Source organism: Hippoglossus stenolepis, chromosome 22 (genome assembly GCF_022539355.2).
Source record: "Hippoglossus stenolepis isolate QCI-W04-F060 chromosome 22, HSTE1.2, whole genome shotgun sequence".
Classification (NCBI taxonomy): Eukaryota; Metazoa; Chordata; class Actinopteri; order Pleuronectiformes; family Pleuronectidae; genus Hippoglossus; species Hippoglossus stenolepis.
The window spans coordinates 14,079,071-14,106,828 of record NC_061504.1 but is presented as its reverse complement, the minus strand read 5'-3'; the positions used below and the strand labels follow the sequence as shown (position 1 = coordinate 14,106,828).

The 27,758-nt window shown below is 42.3% G+C and overlaps 1 protein-coding gene across 17 annotated transcripts; it reads left to right on the top strand.

The window, feature by feature from the left end:
* Window positions 1-105: 105 nt before the first annotated feature.
* Window positions 106-26,772, top strand: mybpc1 (myosin binding protein C1). Of its 17 annotated transcripts, XM_047338535.1 has the most exons (35): window positions 106-348; window positions 4,581-4,607; window positions 5,852-5,926; window positions 7,116-7,334; window positions 8,313-8,360; window positions 9,641-9,682; window positions 10,067-10,108; window positions 10,831-10,950; window positions 11,084-11,232; window positions 11,319-11,436; window positions 11,807-11,858; window positions 12,443-12,499; window positions 13,395-13,403; window positions 14,906-15,072; window positions 15,154-15,286; window positions 16,544-16,552; window positions 16,848-16,972; window positions 17,084-17,189; window positions 17,402-17,568; window positions 17,660-17,825; window positions 17,904-18,010; window positions 18,099-18,235; window positions 18,372-18,531; window positions 18,625-18,729; window positions 18,812-19,000; window positions 19,508-19,642; window positions 20,100-20,267; window positions 20,375-20,463; window positions 20,550-20,745; window positions 20,851-20,990; window positions 21,092-21,251; window positions 22,069-22,205; window positions 22,719-22,905; window positions 24,519-24,555; window positions 25,941-26,772. In XM_047338535.1, exons 1-34 carry the CDS (start codon window positions 327-329, stop codon window positions 24,536-24,538), a joined length of 3,783 nt encoding a protein of 1,260 aa, XP_047194491.1. In that variant the 5' UTR covers window positions 106-326; the 3' UTR covers window positions 24,539-24,555; window positions 25,941-26,772. The 17 variants fall into 17 exon arrangements, with proteins under 17 accessions (XP_047194491.1, XP_047194486.1, XP_047194485.1 ...); XM_047338530.1 differs by lacking the exon at window positions 24,519-24,555 and having other exon boundaries at window positions 10,840-10,950; XM_047338529.1 differs by lacking the exon at window positions 24,519-24,555.
* Window positions 26,773-27,758: the final 986 nt, after the last annotated feature.

Sequence of the window (27,758 nt, the reverse complement as noted above, 5' to 3'; positions counted from 1 at the left end):
GGGGACAGTGATGCTGCAGATCTCCACTTTCAATTACAGAGAGGAGGAGCGTACCCCCTCTCTATATAAGGCCTGAGAGCCTGTCCCCCTTGTATGTGTCCCTCGTCCTCTCTCCTCCCCCACTGAGATTTCCAAGCCGTATCCCTGTGCCCTTCTCATCTCCCATCACTGTGGTCCGAGGGGTCCCAGAGGTTTTTGTCTGCCACCATCTCATCATCACCATCATCCTCGTCGTCTCTCTTCCACGGAGACTCGCCTCACTGAAGGTTTCTACCCGCCTGCACCTTTTTTGACTCCTCAACGCTTTTCTTGGGACACGGCTCAAGATGCCAGAGCCCACAAAGAAAGGTAGGAGTGTGGAGAGTGAGGATGGAGTCAGCATGATGCCTCTAGCATGTTTTATCTGATTGTACGACTCCTTCAGTGAGTTGAAGCGATTTTCTGTTTTTCATTGTCCTTAATTGAGAGGAGCAGACAGTTGATATTAGCAGCAGGGAGCTCCATCACCCGCCAGCTCGTTCCTAGGAATCCTCAAAGTGACTTTGACAGTGGTGTTGTATTACTGATGCCTGCAGGAGAAGATTTGAGGTTTATGAACAGATACTATTGTTGCTGAGGGGTCGGGCGCGTCGGATGGTCCTGGGTGATGCCGCTGCAGAAAAGACTCAACGATGAAGCTCAGCGGAGGAATGTTGTCGAGTGCCCGAGCCAGACGCGAACCAACGAAGGATGATGCAATTGGGGTGAACTGAGCGAGGGTTGGGCCTCAGGAGGATAAACGCTAGCTTGACTGTGTTTGTCTCTCCGATGACTGCAGGGAAAGAAGAGTTCAGACCCCCTCAGACTTTCCCTCCACCCACAATTCAGGTCCATATTTAACCGCACACATCATCTTCACATGTTCCCGTCCTGCACACCATAACGCCATTCATCTGCACCATCGTGTCCATCAACATTCCCTCTTAATCTGCTCTTGTCTGTCATTACGATATGGTGTTACTCCCACCCTCCCCGCTAGCCGTGCTCTTTGGGGGTCTGCCCGATGAGCCAGACATGCCCATGTAGAGGAAACTGAACATTTTGTTTGGGTCTTGGAAACCTTCCTGATGAGAGCTGATACAAGTTTTTAATAAACCTGTCATCCTTACATGGACCTCAGACCTCCTCACATGTCAGGCGTGATATGTACAAACTGTAGATGCTAACAAGATCCGTCTTAAGAAGATTTCTTCCTTTGTACGTCTCAGAATAACTTTTGTGGAGTTTTTTCTTCGCCCTAACAAAGGTTAAAGGTCCAGAGGCCAGTAGAGGAAATTTGTGATTTGTAATATTGGGTTATTTAAATAAATAAAACCTTGACTGAGTGGACTCTCGCCTCCCTTTTGAGACGGGGTCTTTCATTGGCATTGATGCAGATTGGCTAACTGCAAGCTCCCCAAATCCAAATATTAGAGTCAGAAACCAGTCTATCATTATGTAGCTCTGTGCGGTCGATAGTGTACAGTGCAGATGCCCCCACGTTGATCCCTGATCCCCTCAGAGACAAAGCAGTGGAGAAATAGCGGCAGCAGATTCCTGTCTACCGCAAACACTACCCACAAATAGCCACAGAGCAGCAGATAAATGAGGGTAGAAAAAAGTATTGTTCTTTAAATGAGTCTGAACAGCTGAGGAGGAGGAAGCCTGTTGTTTTAGACGCCCCACTCTCCAGCCTTTAAAAAGTCCGAACCAGAGATGATGGACTGGCTGAGTCCCCCGTGGATCTCTTGGGACCGGGATTCTTGTCCCTGGAATAGTTCAGAATGAGTGCGCTTTTAATCCCTTGTTCCCTGCCATCTCCCTCCGCTGCCACCTAAACCCTCGTCCTCTCCTGTGCCACACGCCAAAACAGACACCTCCCTGCTCCCCTCCGTTAAGGACGGATCACTCAGACGTCCGACCCTGTCCCCGGAGGCCTCCCAGGACTACCCTCGCTGCTGCTAAGTTTTGGGTTTCGTTTGCGGTGAAGCCCGTTGTCTTCACGTCATGAGATTTACTGTCACTATGGCCCTTCACTCTCCCCGGGGTTTTGTCGTCTGGCATTGTTGCTTTGTGTTACTGAATACCTCCTCATAAATCAGACCTGTGGTAAAACACAAGGGGAAAGGCCTGTCAGCAGCTAATTGCCGCCCCAGCGCAGCTCTCATCCTGCAAACAGGGTCATGCAAGTTCCCCCCCGTTTGTAATCCCTTTCAAAGCAGAATAAAAAAAATAAACAAGGTGTGAACAGAACGAGAGCATCCACATCATTAATTTAAGCTCATCATTAATAAAGTAATAACGGTCTATATTAGGGAAAATGAAGCTGCTGGCAGTTTGGCCCTTGCCGGAGCCTGTGTGAGCCCTTCTGTCTGCAAGCCAGCAGGGGCAACAGCTGAAAATACCTGCAGCCCTGTCAGCTGCACTGGGAGTCCTCAGAGGTAAAACAAAACCTTTCTCCACTCTCATTATCTCAGCGGTGTTGAGACAGAGAGCGAGCGGGGCTCATTCCCGGCCGCATGATGTGACCCTCCAGGATTGCGGCCCAGTGGCCAGCGACACATTGTTTGGAAGTGAGGTGGGAGGGCGGCTAATTTTGACAAAGGAATGCTGAGAGGGAATCATCACAAATGGAGGGATATCAGAAGCAACGGAGCGACGGGAGAAAGTGGATGGTAACAATGGTTCACAGTGCATTGACATACAAGGAGTTAGGGCGGCAGTATTCATAGACTGGCCAAGTCTTATCGAAGGGAAGGAAGGAGTTTCCATTTGCGAAGGCGCTAAAAGAAGGGTCTCGGTCTCGGGTCTCGGTCTCGGGTCTCGAGTACTGGTTGCGTAAAAAGATTAAAAAAAATTGTTCATAGTCAGTCATCAAATACATGAAGAGAGAGAAAAACTGTGGTGGAGTATTGATTTTATAGACGCTATTAACTATTCATGTGCAATGAAAAACAAACATATTTATTTATTAACAGTCTTGATTTCTCCCTTTTATTAAAAATGCTGAAGTGCAACTGCTCCTAAATCCCTGTCCAACGTACTTTCTCTGTGTATCCGTCCTGCAAAACTCCAAATTAATAACTGATCGATGCACTGAATTCTGGATGACTTGATTGAGTGTCAGCACTCAACACAAGACATAAATGTGCATAAATACATACATGCATCATAGGCATGTGTCACACTGTTTGCTTCCAGTCAACGATGATAACTTTTAATTCGACTTACTTTGGCGATGATGTGACCTCTTCTCAGGTCTCTGTCTGTAGACTGACCTTTGCTGCACCTGTTGGGTGGAACAAGTGACATCTTCATTAATCATTCTGACGGTGACTTCACTTTCATCAGAAGCAAAGTCTTCCAGGTCCTTGAACCTGAGCAGAGATGTAATCAGCCAAAATAACCAACAGCCATAATAAAAAGTTTGTAAGGTCTTAGACCAAGTATGAAACCATCACTAAATGTTGCAGGAACACATGAGAATGCTGAATTTCTAACTGGTGTTCCAAACGGGGGCAGAGAGCAGTCTCGATCACTATAGGTCAAGATGTCCGTTATTCTCATGAGAGTGAAGACTCTCAAGGATAGGAATTCCCAACACAAAATGTAAAACACCCAATCTAGAGCATTCCTAGTTGTGGTCAGGCATAATATATGTCACACACAATATTAAAGGTATTAAAAGATTTATAAATCACCATTACTCCCCGCAATAATTGTGTTTGCGCTCTCATCTGCTTCACGATGCACGGCCAAAGTTTTGCCTCGTCTCATTACTGCTGCACCATCACAGTGTTTGTGTACTTTTATTCACTGTGATGGAGGAAGGATCACGATGAGCAGAAGCAATGGATGCGGCTGATGATGACTAATCCATCAACATGCTCCACCAGCTTTGGAAACAAAACATTTCAAGATGGAGCAGAGTTGTACTTCTTCCACTGCTCTAGTCTTTTTGAGGAGATCCATGTCAGCTACAGCACCTACACGTGTCGGGTCCAAGGCTCTGTCCCTCAACTCTAAATCCCCACTACCAAGAATCCAAACTGAGCAAGGACAATAAATGCATCTGCTGCTCCATGATGCTGATGTTGTATGACTTCCCATGTGTCCTAGACAACCTCTGGTTGCTCCATGTGCCATTAGCCAATAACAAAAGAGGTTAACGTTTTAACCCACGTCATTGGATGCCAGGGGCTGTGTGGATGCTTTGATCGGCTGAGGCCCCGCACCGAGTCCTGTTACACGGTTTTGATCGTTGCATCTTAACATGTTTCTGTTGGTGCCCGCCCCCCCCCCCATCATTAGCTTCATAGGTCTAGACGAGGCAGAGGGCAAACACATGGTGCGTCATGGGGCCTTCGTAATAATCAGCTAAGACTACGTGGTGTCTACGCTTGAGGAGCCAGTCTAACAAAAAAAAGACGATAAGCCTGAATGAATGTTGATCAATAAAGTGAGTCACAAATGGAGGGAGATATTTGAGTGGATTGTTCTGGAGCCATACGACACGAGATCTTGATTTCCTGTTTGACACTGATGTTTTTTTCTTTCTTTAGATGAGATGCCAAACGGCCAGCCAGAAGGTGAGTGGACGGCAGTACTCATCTAATCCCCCCCCCCCCGTCACCTCACAGTCAAGCAGATTATAGCTGTGCACTGTTTGCAGTTGAGCCGACATAAGAATCATATATATTTTGCCTGAAAACACTGGGGGGACAAGTCGAGTCGTACAGCTTCAGTAGAGAACACCCGACTCAAAGTGCGCTCCTCAAACCTCAACCCCTTATTTGCACTAAGGTGCATAAGCACAAAACTAAACACCTCTTCACTTGCAACACAACAATCACAATTTGGCATGAATGAGTGATCTGTGGCGACGGCCGAGCTGTCAGCGTCTCTGACATTCCTCTCGCCAGCCAGCTGATCCCTCTCTGTTGATTCAGCTGACGCCCCCCCGCCTTCCCGTGTGGACATGCGACTGGCCTTTTTGCCGGCGCTAGACTTTGACCTTGCAGCATCTTGAGGCTCCAACGTGGTCGGGGTAGAGGGGGAGCTCAGCTTTTTAGGGTCCAACTAAAAATGTTTGTATAGGTCACACGTAAGGGATCACGATTATCCGTTGCCGTTTGCTGCGTAACGTAAATTAAACTTTACTACATTATCTTATCCGTGAACATGATTTGCGCCGAAGTCGCATCAGGTGCATTTTCACCAACAATAGTGTTTTGACTGATTGACCCCTAGTGGCCGTATTGTACACATTCTTGTAATCTGTATCTGCCCAAAACTGCTCATAACACATGAAACTGGATTAATTAGGAGTTTTATATGTGTATAATATACAATATGTGTAGTGCAATCAATAAAATAATATATAACATAGAATACTACCTGACAAAGCATTAACAGGTACAACACCTTGACAGAATGCTGTGATCAAGCCTTCAGTCTTGATAGAATTAGTTTTTTAAGGAGCATATTAACTATAATGATTTTACAAACCTCTAATCAAACCTAATAAGTATTAAGAAGCAGGAATATAGTTGATGATAGAATATAATGGATCTATATCTATATTTCTTCTGTGGGTCATGTGTACATATCGACTGTGAGGATGCTCCGGAAAAAAGTACTTTGAGAAAGTGTGAATGGCGACATGCGGCCAGGTGGGTGGATGAATGCGTTACTCCACGTTTGTGTGTTTCTACGTGTGTGTGTGTGTCTATGTGTGTGTGTGTGTGTCTGAGACTTGAGAGAAGCAGATGCTGAAGCTTTGTGCTCATTAAAGCAGCTGCTCCATCCACCATTATATTTGTCACACGCTCAGAAAGTGTTGCCCCAGAAAGTAACGGCGCTCCGATGCCGCTACCTGAGATTTCCCTTGAGGTTTCTCCCCCGCCAGGTGGGTAACCCTGACGGACGCCATCACCTACCCCCCACACCCCCACACCCCCTTCACTCTGCTGTTTCACTCTGTGCACATCGCTCTCACATCACGTGTTCGTTTGGTGTGTGCCATCACTGTTTTCTTTTGTTACTCAATTCACTTGGAGAGGCCTGACACTGCACTTTTCTTGTGAAGGTATGAATTGTTCAATATGTTCACGCAAAGAGTTACTTAGGTTAGCTGTAAGTGAGGCCCCCACCCCCACACTGACTGTGCACATGTCCACATACCCGCACTGCTCCACATGCACTTTGCCTTGGGTCGTGGTGCTGTCACTAACCGGTGCTGTGGCTGCTGTTGTATTTGCACGACTTTGACAAACTGAGTCATGACACTGGAGGTATGAAGTGAAGGGATTAGAGAAGTTGGGTTTGACTGACTCTGTGGACGGAGACAAGTTGAAACAAGTAAAAGATCTCTAGTGAATCAATCAGTTACTGAACTGAAAGGAAATACATTTTAAACTATTTTGATAATCATCAATCATTTCAGTCTGAAATACAAAAAATTCTCTCATTTCATTTGAATGATGGATAAATAATAATTGGTTTTCTTGATAAAACTCAAAACTTAATTTGAATTTGAATCTTTTAAATATAAGATTTATTTGTCTTTTGTGATAAAAGATGAAATGTATTTAGGTTTTGCACAACTGAGTACGTTTAAATAAAAGTATAAAGTATAAAATATTTTTGCTATTTCAATTTTAACAACTTTATTTTTCTTATTGATATTTTTGCGTATAGTATCTTAGACTTTTTAACAAACTTTTGTCAATTTCGAGCCTCCATATTCTAAACATATAAGTAATAAGGATATTTTATACATTCTGTGAGAGTCAGTGAATCCCTGCTGCTTTGATATCTTTACAGTATAGATATTCAATGACCAGATAAATGTCCAATCACAGCTCCAGACATCATGTATACCTCAATTAAGCTTCAATCATTTCATAACAGTTTTTGGACGTTTAATTCGCTCATTTTGTTCAATTTGACGACTTGATTTTGGATGTGGAAATTACACCTCTGGATGATTGGATCTGGTCATTAGATATTTATACCATTTGAGCAAGCATTGTCTTGCCCGTGCTTGTGCGCGATGCTTGCCGCTGCTCCAGCCCGGCGCTTTGTCTGCTGTACAGAGGCGGTAGCAGAGGGGCAAGAGCCAGTAGAGACTGTTGGGAAGATGCCAGAGCCCCCAGAGCCTGAGCCGTTACAGGCTGTGGAGGCTCAGGAGCAGAGTCCCACTGAGAATGGCTCAAACCAACCACAGCCTGGTGGGGTTGGGGTGACAGAGCAAGCAGAGGCCGCTAACTCGGCTGTAAAGGAAGAGCCGGGCCCTTGCTCTCCCCCACAACTTGGTAAGTATTCCTCTTAAATACAAATCAGTCCAACGTCTCTCCTTGTTTAGGTGCATGTTTTTACCCCTCAGACAAATCAATACTGAAAGAAGCCCCGAACGTCTCACTAGTTCCTTCACTTGCACAATACGTGGCTCAGCAGCTTCTTTTTATCTTGCATATCTAAAACTTGGCTTTTCTTGCAGCAGAAAGCGACTAGATGACCTTTATTTCCCTGCTAAGAATGCAATGGACTTCGCTCTCACTGACTGGAGCCATGCATTGATTTGTAATTTGCTTTTAAAACGATGCTTCCGTCCCAACTTGGTTTTAACAGCATGTAAACTTCGAAAAAAATCAAACATCATGCGGCACTGACACAGTAATTGTACATTTCACATTAAAGACTAACATAGACGAATAGATAAGGATTTATTGATGTAGTATGGATTTAATCCTGGAAGGGCACAGGATGCTATTTGTGTGCAAGGTGAGTAAGCGATCTGAATTCATTACTCTCTAATCCAGAACCATGACTGTAACAACAGAGCTGCAGAAACATGCTGACACTCTGTAGGAACGACAAAGTCAGCTTGTGTCTTCAGATGCTCTGATCTTCATCGTGTAGAAGCAGAGAAATACAGCTTCACATGCTTTTAAGTTACACAAGGTTTTAATCTTTTCATCTTTGTTGCTTCTTCTTTTCATGATACACGCAATGCATTGCAAGTGTGCTTTTGTCTGCAGCTTGACCACATGAATATTTTCATGCACATTTTCTCATCCCTCAGTCACAGGGTAGCTACGTCTTCATAAGACACAAGCCAAATTGTTCAGTTGACATTCTGGTCTCATTCCAACTGTCCAAGAGCTGCATGTCACAATGATCCATTCATAGTCTTGTCCCGCATGTGAGTCTTGTGTCTTGTTGGCCTGCCAATGATGGACTTGGAGCTTTTTGATAGGTGGGTCTATTTGTCTATGACGCCTCTATTGCAGATGACGATCATGAAGCAGCCACTACCCCATCCCCAACACCCCAAGCAGGTTGGTAACCATAACAACCCTCAGTACGTTCCCCATTTATTCCTCCTCACCTCACTCCTTGAGGACGGTTGCGATGGCGCACTCATCTTAAGTTAAGCCCAACAACATCCATCCACCTAGACGTGCTTCCCAGGAATAGGGGGTATTACGTGATTTTTCTACATATGTTCGTGTCAAACCTGTAAATATTCCGATGTATGTCGCCGTAGACATACATGTTGCAGATGTGTGATTTCTACATGCACAATGCCACAGAAAAATTCATACAAGCACATCAACCTTTATTTGTTGATCTTAAATGAGGGTATAGATGTGGCTATGATTATTTCACATGTATGTATTATAAATGAATACATGGACGTTTTGTGTTTATGCTTGTTAATATAAGTGCACTTTATTGGTTCATATTTTATGTTGAATCTTGTGTATTTGTTTATTGATGTTTCTTTGTCCCAGAACACTTTGTTAGCAGTGAAATTTAAAACACAGCATGAATCCCCTCGGATATTAAAAATGGACAAACTCCGGCCGTCAGAATTATCATTTAAATCAGTGAACTTTGTTTTGATGTGATAGAAAGGATCATGCAAACGAAATGTCTTAAATTGTTCTGGGGCCATATTCCTTTTTATGGTGATACCCTTGCTTTTTTCATTTGCCTTTGTAAAATACTCAGACATTTGGAAAATTTGCTTGATATCAATTTTAATTTCGAGTCTAGCTAGTGCCGTAAACTAGGTAGGTGACGTACACAGTATTGACCCAGCTTTAAAACTGAAGCTGGAAAAATTGCTGGCCTTTGTCATAGTGAAAATAAAATATGATATTACAATATTTAATAACTTACATATTACAATAAAAGATAATTTGTACGTAAGACAAAGCTTTTGAGAAGGAGCTTCGATGCAGCTGACATAACTTCCTGTCTGCATTTAGCCTTTATGCCTTAACAGAATGTTTCATGTTCCCATGTAAATCTTGTTAAATCAGCAAGTAGAAAGCAAATTTACCAAAATGTCTGAGTATTCCAAATTGTATTGGTTATATTTTAAGTTTTATATGTCGATGTCAGTATTTGGAACTGTCTCAGAGACCATCCTTGTTGCTTCCCATTAAAAAGCTGAATAAAGCAGCTGTATGTGGAGCCATTTGTCCTGTAAAACCAAAATATATAATATAGGAAGGATAAAATATATATTTCTCATGCGCGGCTTATCCAAATAAAGGGCCTAAGTCTTGTCACCTGATTAATTTCAATGATGACTCTGCTTTCTTCACAGAGGATGCCAATTCAGTCAAGAAACTCTCAGTTGATCTGCCTAGTAAGATCCCTCTATTAAAACCTTCCACTTCTGTAGTACCAACCAAACCAGTAGTTTATTTTATTCAGAATCTGTCTGAACATAGGAAACATGTTGGACACATGTTTATTTCTAGATGTTTTGGTGTGTCTAGAATTTAGATTCTCAATAGATGGAAGATGTTCCAATTTTTTCCCTTTTAACATATTAATATATACCCATTAATGGTCTGATGCAGTTTTTTTCCTTTTAATTTTAATTATTAGGGTGTTGAATCCCTCAGGTCAGTGTGTTGAAGTCTTTAATTGCTTGTTGGTTACTTCTCATAAGTGTGTGCTTGCTCCAGTGGACTTTACAGTACTATTCTGCACAATATGCTGTAAACTTCTCTCTGTCTTTGTTCAGATGATAGCGTCCCTGTGTCAGCCATGGGGAGAAAAGACTCAGGTAATAAAGTGGAAGACGAGTACGAGACTATTGGAGTAAATATGTTGATTTTTAAAACACCACAAGAAGAACTTAAACTGATTTGGTCAAATCAAACCTTGCTCAGCAGCTTTCCGGGTTAATCGGTCTAAAGGTTGTGAAATATGAAAAAGTCTGTTTTCCTGAAGTGTTATCTGTCCTCCTGGCCACATAAAGGGTATGATGGGGCTTTGGGGGAATTAAATGTCTTGTAGGATTTCATAGACAACATTTTGTCAAAGGAAAACTTGCATCTCATGTGAAGACCGCCCCAGACAACAGTGTGGGGATCTGGGAACAACCAGATTAGTGTGATTCATTCGCAGTCAGACCTCCAGGACCACACAGAAGAGTGGAGCATCAGGAAAAGGAGGAATTTACAATCGGGAGTTTTCCGAATAAATACATTTGCTGAAAATGCCCCTAAATCATGTTCTGCATCGGAAGCGATCCACCCTATCTGTGCTTCATATTGTCCGTGCCATGCTTTCCATGCTGCAATGAGCTTAAACTCCGCTGCTGTACGTGGTGTGTTTGTTGAAAGTGAGAAAATGTGCGTCTTTTTAGTCTCTTTCGGTTTCTCTTTGTAACTCGACTCTGGTAGGACTAAAACTTTCAGATGATAGAAGGTGGGTGTGTGAAATACTCACTGTAACACTCTTACACAATGGCAATGGAGATCTGTGTGTCGTTTGTCTCTCCTGACGGAGCAGTGTGGTCTCTGGGAGAAGGCCAGAACCCGGATGAACTGGACAAGCCCGTTGTCACCCCGCCGCTGTCCACCCTGCTGACAGAGAAACCTCAAGGTGGCACCATCCCAGTGGGTGAGTGACAACACAGGGGAATATGTGTTAAAAAGGAAAATACAGAAGGAATTCCACACACTGGTTCCATTGCCATCAGGTGGTGGCAGTGGAACCAACAACTGATTGGTTATTTTGAACTTTGTGTCCAAAGGGGCCGACATCAGCTTCGTGGCCAAGGTGGAGTGCAAAGACCTCCTCCGCAAACCCACCATCAAGTGGTTCAAAGGAAAATGGATGGATCTGGCCAGCAAAACAGGGAAGCACCTGCAGCTGAAAGAGACCTTTGACCGACTCACCAAGGTACCCTACAGCAAGGCAGCGACACACACAACCTGTCAGCACCACACGACATGCAAATGATTCCTACCAATCACCCTCCCTGACAGATCCACACATTTGAGATGCACATCATCAAGGCCAAAGAGAACTATGCCGGGAACTACAGGTGCGAGGTCACCTACAAGGACAAGTTTGACAGCTGCTCCTTTGACCTGGAAATTAAAGGTTTGTCCGAGCGATTATGTTCATTATATTTATATTTATAAACATTGGGAGAAACAGACTATAAATAAAGATCGACGACGCGTCTCCGGTTCCTCCCACGATACAAAAATGAAGCCAAAATATCTTCGGATGCGAGCGCTGCCAAAAACAAAAAAATTATTTGACGCATAGGCTAGTTTGCCTTTTTATTTTGATCCCATCGACTAACATGAAGGGAGCATGGTTTATGACCTATACAGCAGCCAGCCACCAGGGGGCGATCAAGATGTTTTGGCTCCACTTTTTTGTCATGTCCTCCATCTTTATATACAGTCTACAGAGGATAATAGCACAAACGCTGACTAGCATGTGTGTTGTTACTGTCTTCCAGAAGCTGAGCAGGGCTCACAGAATATTGATATCCGATCAGCTTTCAAAAGAAGGTAACAAAAAGAATGTGATGCAGCTACAAGACTATAACATTGATATTCAGAAGAGGTCGACAGCAGCCATTTTTGAATTCAGTATTCAAAAGTATTCTTAACTGTTTCGGAGGAGCTGGTCTCTAACAAATGTTCCGTACTCATAATTACTCCTGAAACACCAAAGAAAAGAGAAACTATGAACATTTCACCTTCAAGTAATATATTCGATATTACATGTAAGTGTGACAAGATGGTTTGTTATAATGTCATTAACCTTTTTTCCCGGTAAGTAATCTCCACGTGGAATTAAAGGCCAACACTTGGATTTGAAATCTCCTTTACAAAACAATGAAAGCAACGCAAAGCATCCCAGCGTCATTGCATCATCACAATGTTGCTGCTCGGTAATGTTGTCTCAACATTGACTCAACATCGTGGCAATGTAACCTGGGACGACTCTCGACCAATCGTGTTAGCTCGGAGTTAACACATTGACGTCAAGAGTCTTCTGCTTTGTGTTGCTCTTTTAGCATTGTTGTCTAGTGCCTGTAGCTGTTCCGTCTCTGATTAAGTCTTCATTAATCTCTCCTTGTTAACAACAGCAGTGAAGGACAAGAGGATGCAGGCGAGCTTGACTTTAGTGGTCTCCTTAAACATAGGTGAGAATCACATCCCAACCCAGAGTGGGGTTTTTTTTTTCTTTACACCATTTTAAGCCCCTTTTTTTCCTGGATGTGCTTCTTCTCTGTTTCTACAAGATGATGTAACTGTAATTTGGTTTGTATGAGGCCTCTGTTTGAGAGGCGAGTTCAAGTCGACATACGACACATGAGGCTATAGCCGGGGTTTTCAAAGTCTAACACTGTGAGCGCCCACTTCGTTAACATTGAGACAACTGCAGCCCCGCCCCTTTACCTCCGCCCTGAACACCACAGTTTATCCTAATGGCCAAAAAAATATCAGAATGATTTGATAAGATAAGATCTGATTCAACGCTGGCTTGTTACACCAGCAGATAGTCAAAAAGAGGCAAAAAAATATATATATATATATATGTTTAAAAAACGTAAAGATATGTAGATAAACCTTTGCCAACAGACTATTTTGAGTAGAGGAAGTAGAATATATATTCTGAGATAAACATATAGGCAGGAAAACAAGGAATATCTAAGAATATACTATGCAGCATGAAAGAAGTTAATATTAATTGATTTTGTCAACTTCAATTTGTTGGCCTATGTATTTTGAATTGAATTGAATTTTCTAAACTTGTACTTTTCATTCTTTGGAACAATGTAAAATTAAGTCTTTTCTAAGATCCCCCATCCCTCCCATGCCCCTGTGGGTGACGTGCCTCACAGTTTGAAAACCTCTGTGCTATACCAGAATCACTGTGGTGCCTCCAAACACCATCATGCATATTTGCATATTTGAGCTGACACCCTGCAGCGATTAAAGTGTGAGCACAAATAGACCTATAGGCAGTGACACTGTTCACCGGCGACATTCTACATTTATTTTGGGCTTGTCTCTTCTTCTCCCCTACATATTCAGAAATCAAAGGTTAGTACAGAGAAAACCATAGGTATTAAAACGATTAGACCTTACTGCGGGTGAGTACTGTAATCCTGTAGAGTCCCCAGCATGACATGTAGCTGTAGGAATTGGACGAGCAAGAGTGTTGGCCTACTGTAGAACGGTAACACTTCATTTGAACGCAGCATTCCTAACGGCTCCGGCGGCAATCGGCGATGATGGAAATGGGCCTCGCGACCGAAAACACTCTGAAGTGACCGTTTCACGTCGAACGTCACCTTCACGAGGCAGAGAGCGCCATTTTGGATCATTCACGATGTGCTCGGGGGCCACTGAGAAATGAGGCTGGAAAATAGTGTTACCGCTACATTGTCATTTTATTTCAATATAGAAATATAAGACAAACCCCACCATGTTTATTTTGGCCTCCTTCATAAATGCCTGAAAATAAACGGATGAGAAACACACGCAAAACAAAAATGGAATAATACTTGATGCTATTCACCTCCAATCTTTCAGACATTTGGGTAAATGTCTGTGAAAGAGCGGACTGACTGAATGTTCTTTATATAGACTAACGTACCGTATGCACTCATGTGCAGGGCAATATCTCCTCTAACCTCTCCGCTAACAGCTCCTATAGACACATACGTCATCTAACAGTGTCGGAGCAGCTCTGAAGTGATCAACCAAACCAACATTAAACAAAGGGATGGGCCAGTTCACTGGAGCAATAGGAAATACATGAGAGTCCTCGTTAAAGATCTATGTGGCAGGTTTCCCCCTGAATCCCTGCATGCTGCAAATCAACGTCTTATTACACAATGATTGACACTTTTACAAGAACAAAATCATCCATTTTACATTCTTCCACCAAGTTTTGTGGTAATCTGTCTAACTTACAAATAAATAAACATAGAAAGCCGACAAACAAACAGACAGGGGGGAAAACAAAGGCTCCTTGGTGAAGATAATTGAATTTTTGGTATTTATTTTGAATTTTGATGCTATTCAGGCAAACAAAAAGGAGTTAATGAAGCATTTCTAAACGAGAGTCCTGTCCTTATCAGTGTAGAAAGATATTTTACACAGCAAATAAAAGCAAAGAGGAAGCTAAATCCTAGGGGACGTATATGTGCTTTAAAAAAAACATGCACACACAATTAACCCACAACAACTTCCAGCTAGAGTACAGAACAGCTCTATGTATTGTATTAATAGCGCTGCCTCCTTGTCACCGTTGACATATGACTTCAGAGCCAATGTTAACAGACAGGTGGACAGCTCACCATGCCCATCCCTTTGTGTGACATGTCCTGAGGAACGCCCTTTTTAAGAAAAACCTTATAGACAGTAGATGACTCCTGAAAATGAAAATGAGGTAAAGCTTAGTGTCTTCGAGTGGGAATCTCCTACCTTTACCAGACCCTTCTCGTATAGAAACCACTGAGTAGCTCCTCAGGACACGTTGCAAACACCAGCCGATGACTCCTTCCCTCACGCTGTTCCCTCGTACTCGGCACCACTAGGGAGCCGAAACAGCAGGACGACACCCCAGAGGTGGATGTGTGGGATATCCTGAAGAACGCCCGGCCTGACGAGTACGAGAAGATCGCCTTCATGTACGGCATCACAGATCTGAGGGGTCTGCTGAGGAGGATGAAGAAGATCCCGAGAGAGGAGAAGAAGAGCGAAGGTGATGCAGAGTTTAAAGGACTTAAAATGAAAGGGTTTAAATGTGCTTTGTTTGGTGAACTTCATTTTTGTCTTTTCAAAGCTTTTGCAAAGAAGCTGGACCCGGCTTACCAGGCGGATAAAGGTGGGAAGATCCGCCTGGTGGTCGACCTCGCCGACCCCACTGTCGATCTGAAGTGGTACAAGAACGGACAGGAAATCAGGCCCACTCCCAAGTACGACCCCCCCCCCGCCTCTGTGTCTCCTCTCTGTCTTCTCCCTGTCAACACTACGCGAACGAAGTGCCTTTTTACTGGAGGAAAAATGCACTTCGTTTGTATTCGCTTACTTCTTCTCTGATATTCTGTGTTTACATGTTGTTCCAACTCAAAAGCACAATGGTTCACATGTTTGATTCCACACGCTACATTCTCACAAACGCCCCAACAGAAATACAACAGAAATGATTTAACCGTAGTTCAGTCACACATTTAAATAACTCTAACTGCACTGTGAACCATTGCCCGGTGAACAAATAACATTACCTCGACTCTAATGTGGCTCTAATTAGCTTCCATGCAGTTTCACACACATATGCAGCATAAAATAAACAAGTGCAGAGCTACATTTGGGTGTGATGCAGTGTATGATGTCAACTGTTCACATTAACTGTTGTATATGTCCTACTTTGTGCAGGAAAAAGGCGGTACCTCCTCCACAGGTCTTTAACCGGGTCTGGCTTTGGAACAGATTTAATACTGTAGAAGCTAAATCACACAAATATTGATCATGTATTCAACAATAGATTCAAAATCCTTAAAATCCACCAAGGATGAAAGAACGAGGAATCCAAGATTTAGGACTCATCATAGTGAGTGGCAACAAAAAAGTTAAAACGTATGAGTAGCATTCTGACAAATCTTCAAGTTAAGATTGTCTTGTCAAAGTAAAATACTATTATATGAGATGGATTTAAAAAATGATCAAGCTTTAAGCTGCTATAGCGAATATTTTCATAAAATGGATAAAATTGACATTTTTAATGTGAAAGGGGTCGTTTGTACTGACACTCTTTCCTCATAAGGCTAATACCAGTTCGAGTAATAACCTGAGAGACATTTTAAAGTGTTAAATAGATTAAGTTTCGTTGTAAGCTAAATAAATATTACGACTAACCAGACGCACATTGACTCGGAGTTCTGTTCAAAGCCACTCGCAGTTAAAGCCATCTGGGAGGTTATTGCTGTTTTCTGCTTTTGGTCTCCTGTGGCTCCTTCTCCAGGGCTCCCTCTCCTCGAGGCCTCACTGTCAATCACTGTCTCTCTTCTGATCCTTATCTCTGTTGTAACACTATTGCTGACAACATTCTGTACGCATCCAGGCATGATGTCTCTCTGTCTTTGTCTATGTATCTGTGTGTGTCCGTCTGTCTGTAATATTATGGTGGTCCTTCCTGTCTGTGGCCCCATTCTGGCTCCTCTGCCGACCTTTAGTCAAAGGAAGTAAGTCTATCAGTCCGCACAGTCAGTTTTGGTACAATCCTGCTTTCACTGTCTAGTCACATTTCTGGGTTTGCACCAAGTTTTAGATGCATGTTGACTGAATAATCACGTATTATTGTAATGTGGTTTTAGGAATGTTTTTGTTTCCTGTAGTTCACAAGTTTTGTCTTCTTCTTGTCTTGAGTATTTTCTATTTCAATCTGAACTGCTTTTTATTGGCTAATATATTCCTGAATTCCTATAGCAGCAGCTTCGTCAGTTGACCACTGTTGTAACTAATGGACTGACTGTTTAGGTATATTTTTGAGCAAAAGGGAACACTGAGGATTATGGTCATCAACAACTGCAGCCTGAACGACGACGCAGCCTATTCTGTGGCTGCAGGAGACGAGAAGTGCTCCACCGAGCTGTTTGTCAAAGGTATCTCCATTAAATGTTCAGGTCTTCGTGCACTAATATAAGATTCTTCAATCTTTTTAATACCTGTCCATCCATCTGACTTCAGTCTCTTCTTCTACCCTCGTCCTACAGAGTTGCCAGTTAAGATCGTTAGAGGTATTGAGGCGGTGAAGACGACAGTGAATGAGAGGATCGAGCTGGAGTGTGAGGTGTCAGAGGAGGGTGCTCAGGTCAAATGGTAAGATTTAAATATAATAAAAAAAAATTGAAGGTGCATAATTACTTAAAATAAATGCTAGGTACAGTTTCAGGACTTTGTATTTTCTCAAATTACATTGTTCTTTTCTTTTAGAATTACATAAAAATAAAATAAAGCTTTTCAAATCATCCAAATGAGCGTTATTGTGTGAGTGTGTGTGTGTGTATTTAAAATGCTTCTTCCTCCTTCAGGATGAAGAACGGTGTCGAGGTTCCCACAGGAGTGCGCTCCAGATACCGAGTGAAGTCTGAGGGAACCAAACACTTCTTGGTGATCGATGACGCCTCCAGAGAGGACACTGGGACATACTCCATCATGGCCACCGGGGGCACATCTGAGGCTCACGTAAAAGTCGACTGTATGTAACGTCTTTTCTTTTTTTTTAAACGTTATGAATTGCTTGAATGCTTTTCAGATAATTTAGCGTTAGTTCTGTTGCTGTTCTTTAGTGAAACCACTGAAGATCTTCCAGGATCTGCAGGACATCACAGTGAAGCTGGGTCAACCAATCAAAATGCACTGCGAGATCTTCCCCGGCAACATCCCAGGCCGCTGGTACAGGAATGGACAGCTGATCCAGCCCAACGACCGCATCAACATCATCCAAAGAAATAAGTATGTCCTCTCTGTTGAACTTACTCAGTCACAAGCTGCTTCAAATGGCTGATAAGTGACATTATTTTGGTCTTTCAGGGTCCACCGACTTGAAATTGGGACTTGCTCTCTCCACGATGCAGGAGATTACACCTTTGTACCTGAGGGATATTCACAGAGCCTCTCTGCCAAAATTCACATCATTGGTACAAACACAATTCTTTCCTGAATGGAGCTTTGAAAATCTTTCTAAATATTTTCTATCTTTTAACGATCTGATTTTATGATGTGCAGACCCTCCGAGAGTGCACTTGGACAGCTTGAACTTACCAGAAAACACCATGACAATTGTGGCAGGGAACAAACTTCGCTTGGAGATCCCCATCACTGGAGAACCAGTGCCCAGAGTGGTGTGGATGAAGGGAGAGCGGGTGAGCTTCAGTCTTCAACTCTTCTCAAAGATGCGACTGCTTTAAAATATCATCTGTTGATCACCAAGGCTTCTATTCTACTTCATTTTAAAGCTATAGTGTACATTTTGTTTCGTTTCCGTCTCTTCCGCCTCAGGTCATTCTGGAGTCAGGCAACCGTGTCCGAGCTGAAACTTACGGTGATCAGACCAGCCTTACAATCGACATCACAGAGAGGGAGGACACAGGGAAATACAAGATCGTCCTGCAGAATGAGGCCGGTGAGGCCACGGCCAGCATCAAGATCAAGGTTGTAGGTAAGACATCACAAGAGGCTTGGATCCAAAAAACACAGAGACGGTTGTAAAAGTCTCTCTTGAATCCTTAATAAACGTCTGTCTTGTCTGCAGACATTCCTGACCCTCCAGAGGCTCCCATGGTTCCAGTAGTTGGGGGTGATTGGTGCTCTATGACATGGGAACCACCGAAATATGATGGGGGTTCGCCAATATTAGGTAAACGTCACATGCATCCTTTTTATTACCACAGTTTAAAATGCATGTGTTGGTTTTAAATGCCTCCGATGGTCCTGTGAAGGCTACTTCATCGAGAGAAAGAAGAAACAGAGCTCCAGATGGATGAGACTGAACTTCGACCTGATCAAAGAACTATTATTCGAACCCAAGAAGATGATTGAAGGCGTGCCGTATGAAGTGCGGATCTTTGCGGTCAATGCTATCGGCGTGTCTAAGCCCAGTGAACCATCCAAAGCCTTCACTCCCCTCGGTGAGTAGCCCAATGTCTCCACTTAGCAGTCCTTTGAGCTGTTCGGCTTCACCTTATCTAACAACCATCCCCTAATAGTGGACAAAATTTCAAACAGTGAGCCTTTGGTAGTGCATGTGCAATCTGCCCTTGGTACCCCAGCAACGCAGCTGTTCCTCCCCATACTCCACCATCCCAAGCATTCTGACTGTGACCTCCACGAGACACGCAGGAGCTTTAGAGGATATTAAATATGTCTTTATAATGGCTGCCAAATCATCTGTGGATTAGAGGTTTAGGAGATGGGGTCTGTCATGGGGTTCAATAGGAGTTAAGTATGATTCAGAATACAAGAATAGACGGCAGGAGCAGGGACTAATGAGATCTGACAGGGAGATTGATACCATACCAGCCGCAGAGAGGGGCGCCTCGCTCATGTGACTCGTGACTCACCGAAATGGATGTTTTCCGATCTTCTTCATGTCCATTGTTGGGAATCAAACTGTGACTCCTCTGATCTCCCCTCAGCTGTGACCAGTGAGCCCACCATGCTGGTTGTGGATGATGTCACAGACACCTCAGTAACTGTAAAGTGGCGTCCTCCTGAGACCATCGGAGCTGCCGGTCTGGATGGATACTTGGTGGAGTACTGCATAGAAGGAAGTGAGTCAAGTACAAAGATACTAAAGGGTCTAACAGAACCCCTGTTATTCTTGGGTTCCATAGACACCTACCACACCTACGACAATGTTCTTTCACATGGAGCCAATCCCCAACATTGGGCAAGAGACAGGGCATAACGTGAACAGGTCGCCTGCGTATTGCAGGGACAACACACAGAGACAAACAATCATCCACACTCACATTGACACTCAAAGTCAATTTAGAGTCTCCAATGTCTTTGGACTGTGGGAAGAACCTTGAGTAAACTGAAGTAAACCAACGCAGACACAAGGAGAACATGCAAACTTTATATTGTAGCCCTACAGCTCACCAGACAGTGTGATATTCAATCAACCTGTAAGATCACTATCATCGCACAGTGTACATGGGGTTAATGTGATATTATATCATAAGCGTGTGAAACAGAAACTGAAATTAGTGACTGTTTTCCCGACAGCTGATGATTGGGTAACATCCAACAATGAGCTGACAGAGAAAACGAAGCACACCATCACTGGACTCATTCCAGGCACCAAAATCTTAGTTCGAGTCAAGGCCATGAACGCTGCAGGTTCGAGCACTCCCCGGACCCTTCAGCACTCCGTCATGGTCAAAGAGGTTATTGGTGAGTTTATGATTTGGCGTGGAAGTCGGACATTTTGGATGAAAAGGTGAAAAGGAAATCTAACATCGTTTCAAAGGAACTAACCTTCAAGTGTGTCTCCTCCTCAGAACCCCCCAAGATCCGGGTCCCCCGCCACTTGAAGCAGACGTACACTCGTAGAGTCGGAGAAGCGGTCAACCTTGTGGTGCCATTTATGGTAAATCTCTTCCCGCTCCAGTAATCTTCTCTCTTCATCTCTGGAGGAGAATACTGAACTCATGCTGTTCTGTGTGATGTCTGCAGGGCAAACCCAGGCCAAAGGTCCTGTGGTTGAAGGACGGGAAGCCCATAGAGCCTTCCCACGTCAACATCCGGAACACAGACTGCGACAGCATCATCTTCATCCGTAAGGCAGAGCGCAGTCACTCTGGGAAGTACGAGATGGCAGTGCAGGTTGACAACCACGTGGACACAGCCATTATTGACATTCAAATCATAGGTGAGCAAATGTATCATGCTCGTAAACATAATCCAGATCATAATTTAATTCTGATATTTTTCAAGAAACAAACCATGAACTCATTATCCATTCTGTGACTTTAAGACCTTCCTGGACCTCCCCAGTGCGTCACAATTGAAGATGTATGGGGAGGAAATGTGGCTTTGGTGTGGACTCAACCAAAAGACAACGGCAACGCCCCAATCATAGGCTACACCATTCAAAAAGCAGACAAGAAGACAATGGTAAGAGATTGATTCATACGATGATAAAGATGCATGAGAAACATCCCACATATTCAGCACTTCTGCAGAATTTACCCCTGCTTCTCTACTCCGCTTTTCAGGAGTGGTTCACGTGCATCGAGCACTACCATCGCACCTGCATCACCATCACAGAGCTGGTGGTCGGGAACGAGTACTTCTTCAGGATCTACTCAGAGAATATGTGCGGCCTGAGCGAGGCCGCCACCCAAACCAAAAAGAGCGCCCTCATCATGAAAGAAGGTACAATCGACTGGGATATCAGTGGGTGAAATCGTTCGGGTTTGTGTGTATGAATGAGAGAGATGAGAGGGACGTTTTAATTGGTTTGAATGTCCGTACAATTTCCAGACATTTTCCGGGGTTTGACTGAAACGTGTGAGGAAAGAAGCAGGAGATTGTTCGGATCAAATTCAGGAAAAAACCCGGGACATTCAGGGGAGAGGTGGCGTCTGGATAGAGCATGAAGTAGGCAGCACATGACGTAGACAATTTGCAATACGTAGCTTCGCGTCCATCACGTATTAGATAAATCAAGATGCCCAATTGCTCACTGAATGTTTTCCTGCTGTATTCTGGGTTCACTCTGAAAGTTTCCGAAAATGTCTGGAGTAGCCGACATTTGCGTTCTCACATACAGCCCCTCTGGAAAATTTCAGGAAAATGTCTGGAGTTTAGAGCATGTCTGAAAGTAGCTTTAGATTACATTTTTAAGTTTGTATTTATGACTTTAAAAACTACTAATTTTCAATGAGGGAAAATGCTTCCAAAGTGAAAACTCTTGGAACAAACCACACTGGTATTGTATATTGAAAATATCATTAAAGCAATTTCATTTGCTGACCTCTGTTTCCACAGCTGTTATCTGAAAGGTACTGTCAGTGATCCACCCTCAAATACAACAGGGGGGTCGGGCTATGACTGACAGGCCCTTAAACGTTGGTGTCTCAGTCGCTGATAAATAAAGAAACATTGTCTTTCCCTCATTACATAGGGATTTTCCCACATGATACCGCTCAGTATCATGCACAACCCCATTCCTTTACCCTTACCCCCACAGGCTTGCAGGTGAAGACGCCCGAGTACAACGACCACGACTTCAAGGAGGCGCCAAAGTTCACGCAGCCGCTGATCAACACTGCTGCCGTCGCGGGCTACAATGCTACTCTGAACTGTAGTGTCCGTGCCAACCCAAGGGTAGGTGGGAGAACTGCAGGTAGAAATGGTGCATGTGTAGAACACACTCAGGTAAGTATATGTTGCAGTAGAACACATTTTATACCTTGTTATATCTCATTTTAAAGGATGGGACCATTTAATGGAAACATGGATGGAATTCTTTGGGTTTGGGATATTTTTTCTTCTGATAATAATAATATAGTGCTCATCAAATTAACTACGGAGATCAGGAAAGAATTCAGTTGTTGCTCTGTTGACAGCTAATTGACAGCTATTAAAATAAATGGAACAAACAAAAAAACAGCAGAGAACAGCAAAGTTGTGGATGGACTGAACATAATTGAGGAATTAGGACAATGTGCCATAGAGACTTCTGTTGCCTTGGTGAATTCTGTCATGTCATAAACGATAACACATTGATGGTACAAGAAATGTAATTTAAGAGAAATAGATTCTACCATTAAAACCACAGCATCAAAATGCCTTCTCCAATCTGTCTGCTGGAATAACATCCTCCGTTTCCGCCTGCAGCCCAAAGTCATCTGGATGAAGAATAAGATCATGATTGTCGACGACCCGCGCTACCGCATGTTTAGCAACCAGGGAGTATGTACCCTGGAGATCAGAAAGCCCAGCCCCTATGACGGTGGCCTGTACACCTGCAAGGCCATCAACGACCTGGGAGAGGCCCAAGTGGAGTGCAAGCTGGAGGTCAAAGGTCAGTGTGGAGCCGGAGGCCAGCGCTGTGTGCCTCACTGGGAACCAGTCTGTATCAGAGTCTAGTTTCCCAACGTTTTCTGGTTTTATTTCATTTCTGCTGCTTATTAGTCATGTCTTTTCATCTTAGAGGCAAACTACTGAACCATTTACTGGCATCAGTCTGTAAAGAATGTTAAATAGCAAAGACTACTTTGGGAAACCAACTCCCCCAGTGTTTGAGCTGTGTGTTACAGTCTACCAAGCGGCTGACCATATGGCGATGGACGTGTAAGTATCTGGATTGGGTTGCACCAGCTATTCGTAAATTCATTGAGTTCTTAGAGACAACTAGCTAGTTTCAAACTGGTGATTTGCGAAAATCGGTTTGCACCATTAAAACCTAACTATTGAAGACATTTCTTACATAATAGATTTAAGTAATGTGTAAATCTGTTGCAAGGACCTCACAATACATTCAACTTATGTGCCAATCATGAATAAATGTAGGTTAGATAATTAGTTTTATTTATATGACTTTATTTATTGTACATGTGACAGTGAGAAGCTCTCATACGTATATTGGGGTTTTTTCTGTGCGTGTTAAACAGCATTTTATCATGTGGGTCAGATTTATATATTCAAAACAGTTCATTATAAATATTAAGTTAAAACTAATTTGGTGGTGCAAGTTGTTTTAAATGTAACGATATGTAAATCTCTACCTAGTGAACACTTATATTAAAACTTGGGAAGGTCTGAAGTTATGAATATCTGGTGCAATGGGCCACTGGACACCATATTTTAAAATAGATGTAATAATAATCCGTTCCACTTCTCCATCACCACGACATGCTGAGGTTTATCCCCCTTGTGTTGTCACACACCTCTATCCAGCCCAGTTCATCCAGCCATCTTGTTCATCATCCCCACACACCATATCCACACACAGGCCTTGTCTACGCTACTGCAGATATTTCTCTGAACGGATATTTTCCCCTCAGTTCCGTCTCTGTCCACACAAACTTCGTTTAACAGAATATCTCCGTCCAGACGAGAATGCAAAAACAACTACAAACGCTCAAACAAGCATGTCGGTCAAGTAGGTGGCGATAAGATCGATGAACCATCAAACACCAAGTCATATTTGGCTGAGGCAGACGCCTGTGAATCCTGATAACGTGGTGCAGTGATGCTAAATTTAGCTGCAAACTTGTAACTACACCTTGCCTTCCTAACCAAACTAACCAAACTAACCAAGGTGCGCAGTAAGCTGTGAGATCATCACTCCCATAAACGGAGTTCTTGAAAATCTGCACTTTTGGAGGGCGTGTAAAAATCTGCTTTTAGTGACCTAAGTGTGGATGAGAGAATCAAGAGCAAAGGAAAAAGTTTGTTTTGCAAAAATATCTGCATTAGCGTGGACAGGACGAGAGCCTGTCACCAGTCACACCTCAGTGGGCATAACATACAGAGCTGTTTTCATGTTGTATTATTTAACTGTTCTCCACAGATTCCACACGGTTAACTCCTCATATAAAAGAGTTCAGTAATAACTCAACAGTATTCCCTGGTGCACACATATAACTCCATGTAAACATTGTGTTAACCCCTCTTCTCTTCTCTCTCCCCCAGTCCAAACTCAAGAATTGTGAATGTATGTTCACATAAGGTAAGCTTTCATATGGTTTTGGCATATGAAGCTTATGTTACTCATTATGCATCTTCTCAGCCAGCCTCTGTAACCTCGCTCGTCACAGTCACTGCGACTGAAGCAGCTTCTCTTCCCCAATAAACAGGAATCAGAGAAATAAAACTGGATCTGCATGACGGCTTTTGCTAAATGATGAGTATTAGCTGGCTGGCTTTAACCAACTGTTTTGAATATGTACATTGATTTAAAGACAACCTCTCATGTAACTTGAGCCGCAGAAAAGGTGAGTAAAAAACGTTTTGCCAACTTCCTAACTACCGAGGGCAGCATCTGTTATAACTGGGACTGACTTTAAGGCTATATAAATGTCTTTATACATGTTTATAGACACAGGATCATACTAACAGTGGGTATTTTCCATGTTGTGTTTGTAACTGCCGGATTAGTGAACACAGCATTTTATCTGTTGCAGGCTTTGGCTTGTTGTTGATGACGAAAGACGTTATTTAGCAATGCAACAATCTTCACATGCATTAATTTGCAATCATATGTGTCTTTTCTTCTAGTTCTGTGAACCTGAGCAGATAAATCTCTGTCCCAATTCCCCACTAGATACTAGTTGTTAGAACGTTTATGTTAAGTCTAGAATCTGATGAGAAAACGCAATATAGTACATTTAGTATAATATAACTAGCAAGGGAAATATCTAAATTCCTACCAGATGGACTGGCACAACACTTTTCTGCCAACGCCACCGTGACATTGACATCTGCGCTTTTGAGTTCAATTATTAAACTATTCGGTCGATTTTTAATAATTAAAAAAAAAATCACTTTCCTCATGACGTCGATTGCTGCAGCTCCTCTTTTCAGCCTCTGGCTGAAACACTTGGTTTTAGCTCCTGTCTCTTTAAGGCCCCCCTCCCGATAAAGCCCAGTCTGCTCTGATTGGCCAGCGGGCCACAGTCTTTTATGATTGGTCAACTGCTTACAGCACATGAAGGAAACGTCGGCCTCAGACTAGCTGCTGGGCGGGAATTATGCAAATATGGGACGTCGCAAAGATGAGGAAGTATCGGCCAGACTTTTCTGTGGGGTAGAGGAGCTCCTCCTCCAGCTGATTTGGGAAAAATCCGAAAAAGCATCACATGTCTCCTTTAAGACATTTAGTGTATAGTGAGGAATTGGGACAATTTAGAACTGTGGAACTTTTCTGACCACCTGTCTTCTCTCTTTTCACTCCAGTGTTGTGAACGTCTGGCCTGATCTTTTTGCTTTGTTTGTTTTGCTTGGTTCGGCCTGTTGCTCCTCAGCTTTCTTCTTCTCTCTCTGTTCTTCCTTCTTCACCTCCGCCTTCTGTACCTCCCGCCAATATTACAAGAGTTTTTTCCTGTCGTCCACCAGGGGGCTTCACCTTCTACGAACTCATGCAACGCGGCGTGCCCCTCAACCTGATTGACAAGTACATGAGCGAGGTGAAGGTTGTCGAGCAGGAGAAGTAAAAACAAAAAAACAAAAAAATGGACAGAATGCAATGAGACACTTTAGCTTTGCAGACATTTGTCGCCATTGAGTGATCCTCTTCTCTCACCTACGAAGGTTAGCGGCCCGAAAGCGGATGGAGGGACGGCAAGACGGATAAATGGGTGTGGGAGAGGGCGTGCTGGTCTGTGGTGTGGCATGCTTTTCACCACAGGGGGAAAAAAGGCAGTTCACTTCTTTGTCCCCCTCTTGTGTTTGTAAGACTGTGTCGGCTCAGATGCATGTCAGCAGTGTTTTGGTTCTAGCTTTGATAAGTTCATGTCGAGTGTAAAAAAAACATATTGAAGCACATATAACACACACACAGTATTTACATGTTCTTTGTTTTTTGACGAGTGTTTGTTGAAGATAGGAAAAGGGGATGTACACTGTAAACAAAGGTTTTGTGTTCGTATGGTGTTGCAGAATTTCTATGTGGAAAGAAACTGAAAAAAAACGACTTGAGTAATGTTGGATAATGAATGTGTTGACACTTCTGAAGATAATACACGCTGGTATTTGTTAATTTCACTCTGTATAAGTCAATTATGTCCAATAGAAAATGTAGAGGTTTACAGACAGTCCATACTTTGCATGATACATTATGATGTTTGAATTCACATTGGACTTGAAGCTTGACTGAGGCTCATGTGTGCATGCCTTTACCTTTGTAATTATGACCCACAATTACAATAAATAGTTCATTAAAAACTCCTACTGTTGTGTGTTCTCTTTAAGTGTGGATCTTCCTCAGTTGTTTCTCATCTAACAAATCGAATCCAACAAATTGATTATGGCACAAAAGTCAGACCAAAACATTAATATAGCTGTTTATAACATCAGGAATTTGTCTCTCTCCTTATTATTGCTTTTCAACTATACTAGAATGACACACAATAATGTAATCCTGACCTTATAAATATGAGACACCAATTACATAATTAGGATAGGATTAGATTTTGGAAATAAATTCTGTATATAAGCAAATTTTGTTAATAATATCCTGTTTATAACTAAATGGTGTTAATAAAATCCTGTACAAATAAATACATATAGTTAATAAATCCTTTACATATATGAATAATTTTGTAAACTAATGTACATACATAAATTCAGTTTATAAATCCTGTACATTAATAAATCAACGTTATAAACTAAATTAAATACATTTATTATGTTATAATAATGATAAATTCATGTTATAAACTACTGAACATACATTTATTGTGTTATAATAATGATAAATTCATGTTATAAACTAGTAAACACACATTCATTATGTTATAATAATGATACATTGATGTTATTAACTAGTGAACATAAATTGATTATGTTATAATAATGATAAAATCATGTTATAAACTAGTCAACATACATTGATTATGTTATAATATTGATAAATTCATGTTATAAACTACTGAACATACATGTATTATGTTATAATAATGATAAAATCATGTTATAAACTAGTCAACATATATTGATTCTGTTATAATAATGATAAATTCATGTTATAAACTAGGGAACATACATTTATTATGTTATAATAATGATAAATTCATGTTATAAACTAGTAAACATATATTGATTCTGTTATAATAATGATAAATTCATGTTATAAACTAGTGAACATACATTTATTATGTTATAATAATGATAAATTCATGTTATAAACTAGTAAACATACATTGATTCTGTTAT

What these genes read in the sequence shown, in the direction of transcription:
- mybpc1 (XM_047338529.1), top strand. Translation starts at nt 327, where the DNA reads ATGCCAGAGCCCACAAAGAAAG. An exon ending in TATTGACATTCAAATCATAG is followed by an intron (nt 20,746 to 20,850) that starts GTGAGCAAATGT and finishes TGTGACTTTAAG; the next exon opens with ACCTTCCTGGACCTCCCCAG. An exon ending in GTGCAAGCTGGAGGTCAAAG is followed by an intron (nt 22,906 to 25,940) that starts GTCAGTGTGGAG and finishes GTCGTCCACCAG; the next exon opens with GGGGCTTCACCTTCTACGAA.